At 62.0% G+C, this 909-nt stretch overlaps 1 protein-coding gene across 1 annotated transcript in view; it reads left to right on the top strand.

Annotated features, from left to right (window-relative positions):
• The window catches only part of LOC104397661 (carboxypeptidase A1-like), a 23,552-nt gene that overhangs the window by 20,098 nt on the left and 2,545 nt on the right, over positions 1-909 (top strand). The window contains exons 3-5 of the mRNA XM_010007661.1: positions 322-456; positions 577-678; positions 788-889. Of these exons, the coding sequence (XP_010005963.1) occupies positions 322-456; positions 577-678; positions 788-889 (339 nt within the window). The remainder of the gene's footprint in view (positions 1-321; positions 457-576; positions 679-787; positions 890-909) is intronic.

Genomic DNA, 909 nt, shown 5'->3' with positions numbered 1-909 from the left:
AGGGTGGGTTCGTGGGGCTGGAAGGGTCTCAGGGTTGGTTGGTGGGGCTGGAAGGGTCTGGATGTGGGATGGTGGGGCTGGAAGGGTCTGGATGTGAGATGGTGGGGTTGGAAGGGTCTGGATGTGGGATGGTGGGGCTGGAAGGGTCTGGATGTGAGATGGTGGGGTTGGAAGGGTCTGGATGTGGGATGGTGGGGCTGGAAGGGCCTGGACATGGGATGAAGGGCTCAGCTGGTGAACAGCAAGACAGAAGCCGGTGCAGGGGGGTTGTCCAAGGCTGGATCCAACCCTCTCCCCCATCTCCCTGTCCCCCTCCTCCAGCTGGATTTCTGGCTGTCCCCCCGTGGCCTCGGGCACCCCGTGGACATCCGGGTGCCCTTCCCCAGCCTGCAGCCCCTCAAAGCCCACCTGGAGGCCACCGGCATCTCCTACTCCATCATGATCCAGGACGTGCAGGTCAGTGCTGACAGAGGGTGAGACACTGGGAGGGGGTCAGGGTTGGGCTGGTGGTGTTGGGTGGGGAGGACACCTCGGGAGGACACCCGAGGTCTCATCCTTGCCCCGTTGTGTCCCCAGGAGCTGTTGGATGAGGAGCAGCAGGAGATGCTGGGCAGCCGGCGCGGGATGCCGCTCTCCACCGACGCCTTCAACTATGGCACCTACCACAGCCTGGAGGAGGTGAGGAAGAGCAGGATTCCAGGGCATTCCAGGGGGAAGGGTTCACCAAAAAAAAAATAACCCAATGGCACCTGGGAACTGCTCCCCCCCCATTCCAACCCTCCCCCAGATCTACGCCTTCATGGACCTGCTGGTGGCCGAGAACCCCAACCTGGTCAGCAAGATTGAGATTGGCAGGTCAACGGAGAACCGGCCCCTCTACGTGCTCAAGGTGAGGATTTGGGGTTCATG

Source organism: Chaetura pelagica, unplaced genomic scaffold (genome assembly GCF_000747805.2).
Source record: "Chaetura pelagica isolate M959 unplaced genomic scaffold, ChaPel_1.0 scaffold402, whole genome shotgun sequence".
In the NCBI taxonomy this organism is placed as follows: Eukaryota; Metazoa; Chordata; class Aves; order Apodiformes; family Apodidae; genus Chaetura; species Chaetura pelagica.
This window is presented reverse-complemented; position numbering and strand designations above follow the sequence as displayed.